The sequence below is a fragment of the Triticum urartu genome, chromosome 5 (assembly GCF_003073215.2).
Source record: "Triticum urartu cultivar G1812 chromosome 5, Tu2.1, whole genome shotgun sequence".
Taxonomy (NCBI): domain Eukaryota; kingdom Viridiplantae; phylum Streptophyta; class Magnoliopsida; order Poales; family Poaceae; genus Triticum; species Triticum urartu.
In genome coordinates this window covers 11137314-11141212 of record NC_053026.1, presented here as the reverse complement: position 1 = coordinate 11141212, position 3899 = coordinate 11137314, and the positions used below count along the sequence as shown (strand labels likewise).

The following is a 3899-nucleotide window of genomic DNA, read 5'->3' as shown; positions in this document are numbered from 1 at the left end:
CGACCCCATGACCAACATAGAGCGGCAAGCGGCGCCGCACACAAGCCAGCACGCAATCCACCCAAGGATTCGCATCAAAAAGATGGCCCAGCCAGATCTATCTACGGGCCAAGAAAGCAAGCTCTAGTAAGCAATGCAACACAACAAGTATCCGAACGTCACGACACACCCAAATACAGGGGTGCCACACACCCCCTATGTTTCACCGATGAGGTGCTGGACGATGAATTTCCAGCGGGATTCAAGCCCGTAAACATAGAGGCGTACGACGGAACAACAGACCCTGGAGTCTGGATTCAGGATTATATCCTCCACATACACATGGCCAGAGGAGATGACCTTCACACCATAAAATACTTACCCCTCAAGCTCAAAGGGCCAGCCTGGCATTGGCTCAAAGGCCTTCCCGAAAACACCATTGGAAGTTGGGAAGAGCTTGAGGATGCTTTTCGGGCAAATTTTCAAGGGACCTATGTCCGCCCTCCGGATGCAGACGATTTAAGTCATTTAACTCAACAACCCGGAGAGTCAGCCCGGAAATTTTGGAACAGATTTCTTACTAAAAAGAACCAGATAGTCGACTATCCGGACGCCGAAGCCTTAGCAGCTTTCAAACATAGCGTTCGAGACGAATGGCTCGCCAGACACCTCGGCCAAGAAAAGCCAAGAACAATGGCCGCATTAACAAGCCTCATGACCCGCTTTTGCGCGGGAGAGGACAGTTGGTTGGCAAGATGCAGCACCAGCGATCCAAGTACATCCGAAGTCGGGGATGGAAATGGGAAACCATGACGTAGCAAGGACCAGCGCCGGAATAAGGGAAACAGCCCAAAGAGCACGACAGTCAACGCGGATTCAAAAGCTCGCGGCAGAATGAGAAAAAGCCGCCCCTCAAGGATAATAGGGACGAGCTATCTAACCTAAAAAAAATCTTGGACAAGATATGTCAAATCCACAGTACTCCCGGGAAGCCTGCAAATCATACCCACAGAGATTTTTGGGTCTTCAAGCAATCCGGCAAACTCAACGCCGAACACAAGGGGCTCGACACACCAAGTGAGGAGGATGATGAACCCCACAAGCAGAGCACCGGGAAACAAAAGAATTTCCCACAAGAAGTCAAAACAGTAAACTTACTTAACGTGACAAAAGGGAAAAGCATAGTGGTGCCTATAGAGATACGCGCCATACGGCCTATCCCAAAGGAGTCTCGCCACTGGTTGTTAAAACCGATCACCTTCAACCATCAGGATTACTCTAGAAGTATCCGGAATGCAGGCTGGACTGCCTTGGTATTAGATCCGATAATCGACGGACTCCACTTTACACATGTCCTGATGGACGGCGACAGTGGTCTAAACCTGTTATATCAGGACACAATCCGCAACATGGGGATAGTCCCAACAAAAATTCGCCATAGCAACACTTCCTTTCAAGGAGTAACGCCAGGCCCGGATGCCCATTGCATGGGTTCTCTCCGGCTAGAAGTTATGTTCGGCTCCCCCGACAACTTCCGCCCCGAAAAGCTAACCTTCCACATCGCCCCGTTTTCAAGTAGCTATCAAGCACTACTGGGACGCGAAGCTTTCGCCCTCTTTAACGCAATACCGCATTATGCATCTCTTATGCTCAAGATGCCCGGTCCACGAGGCACCATCTCACTAAAGGGAAATATTGAGTGTTCCTCCCGCGCGGGAGACTGTGCGGCTGCCTTGACAGCCACACACTAAATCGGCGCCACCAATCAAAGCACCTAAACGGGTCGTTAAGACCACGGACACGGTTAGACGAGTCCGGCATAAACATACAATTGATAAAGGCTCAATAGCCGTATACCCCTGAACTAGGGGCTCCGCGCATGTAAAACAAGAGACAATAACGCTCAATTTTACCAATTTTGAATTATACTTTGTTTATTTAGTATAACATACGTTTCGCACGATCTTTTTCAACTAAGTTCCTCTCTTTTACAGATGAACACCGTGCTACACCCGTCCAGAATATGGCTCAACGGAGACACAGGCGCAGACGTGCAGCAGGGACCCGTTCCAAGGATTCTTTTTAGATTAAGACCCTACGTAAACCTTTTTACTGTCTCTTGTTGATACTCATCCCCCGGTTTCTTGGTATAACCAAGGAGGAGGCTGGCGTCTTGGCATGTGGCCACGTCAGAACTTTGCACGTACCTGGACACAAGGGAATTATTACCAAGGGCGTTTTTCAGCCCGTTCTCATAAAGACCGAATACCTTAGGGAGTGTTCGGCGTTGCGAGTTTGGCCTTATATGCATCAGCTCCGAATCATGTCTTTGGTCAAATGTTGGGTTTGCCCGGCTCCTGTGTTTTGCTGCCTTACATTCTGCTCTATCGGCTAAGGCGGCACCAGGAGAACTACTACGATTGTGCCCCGGTTCGGCCAAGCGAGCACCTCAGTAGAGAAAGCCGAAAACTGACTGTCATGATATAGCATGAGACTGGTCAACCACTCGATGACCTACCGGAATCTTTAGGATTCCTCCACATTAACGAAGGGCCGTTTCCCGGCCAGGCACACACGCGCCCCGAGTTCGGGCGAGCGCAGGTGCCACCAGGGGCTATATAGTAGCCTCACTGTCAAACTCCTATGGCTAAGTGAAAGTGATAAAGCATTATAGTCCGATTGCCTAGTTCGCTGCGCTATCACCTCCTTTGTGGACCAAGATGTTGGATTAAGTGTGAAAATGCGCCTTCTGCGAACACCCCCGCATTATATGCGTGGGGGCTGAAGCCGACGACTGCCATCTTTCAGATTATATATACATATATCTTAACGGCCGCACAGGAGGCCTTATAATACTTGCAGGCACAAGTATAAAAAGCTTCTACAATTTATCAAAATATTGTCTTACAATAATACATGTTATTCGAACATAACATCCTTTGAGCACTGCGTCTCTATTAAACGAGCGCCCTGCAGAACTTCCTGAAAATAGTGCTCGGTAGGTACTCGGCTTCCGTCCGAGTCTCGGGATGCAATTGCGGTGGCCTCCATCTACGCCCAGTATGTCTTGACACCGGCAAGAGCCATCCGCGCACCCTCTATGCATGATGACTTCTTCATTGCATTGATATGCGGCACCGCAACAAGGAACTGCTGCACCAAGCTAAAATAACTTTTCGGCTCTGGCCTTTGCGGCCACAGATGACTCATGACATACTTCATGGCGAGTCCGGATAACCTATTCAGCTCGGCCCATTCGGCCAAACGATCGGCTAATGGAAGTGGATGCTCTGGATTGTTGAACTGCGACCAGAAGATCTTTTCCACTTCGCGATCTTCTTGATCTCGAAAGTGTTCGGCCGCATCCGCGACACTCGCTGCCAAATCCAGATAAGTGTCCGCCGTACTCCACAACCGGTCCAACGGAGCATGTTTAGGATCCCCGAACTTCCTCCGCAGCATAAAGGGCTTTCCAGCCGCGATATCTGCGGCCTGACGTAGCTCCTCCTTCATCGCTCTCATCGCAGAACGAGCATCCTTGGCCGCTGTAGTGGCCTTCTCTAGGTCCGTCCGTACTGCCCGATCTTCTTTTTCAAGAAGCTTGCAACGGTCAGCAGCGTTCTTCTACTTCCTTCTTGCTTCGGCAGTGAGCAGCCTGTTTGTCTTTCAGCTCTTCAACTGCCTTTAAGGCAGCCGCATCGCTTTTCCTGGCCTGCTCCTTGGCTTGGGCGAGTTCTGCCCGAAGGTTCTCCATGGCGGCGGCACCATCTGCATCAAACACACATGTTGTAAGATACTGGCATCAAGCTCCTCTTACTAGGTATCTCTCGAGAAATTACATACCTTGTGCCTCGTCAAGCCGCTTGTTGACAAGCGCAATGTCGGCATCCGCCACGTCAAGTTGCCGCTTTAGCTCGGCA

General features: G+C 50.2%; 1 protein-coding gene across 1 annotated transcript; it reads left to right on the top strand.

Moving 5' to 3' along the window:
- Window positions 1-1232: 1232 nt before the first annotated feature.
- On the top strand, window positions 1233-1798 carry LOC125509374 (the record flags this gene model as incomplete). Its single annotated transcript, XM_048674342.1, has 2 exons — window positions 1233-1678; window positions 1771-1798. Coding segments are annotated over 2 exons (474 nt in total), but the record flags the coding sequence as incomplete, so codon positions are not given.
- Window positions 1799-3899: the final 2101 nt, after the last annotated feature.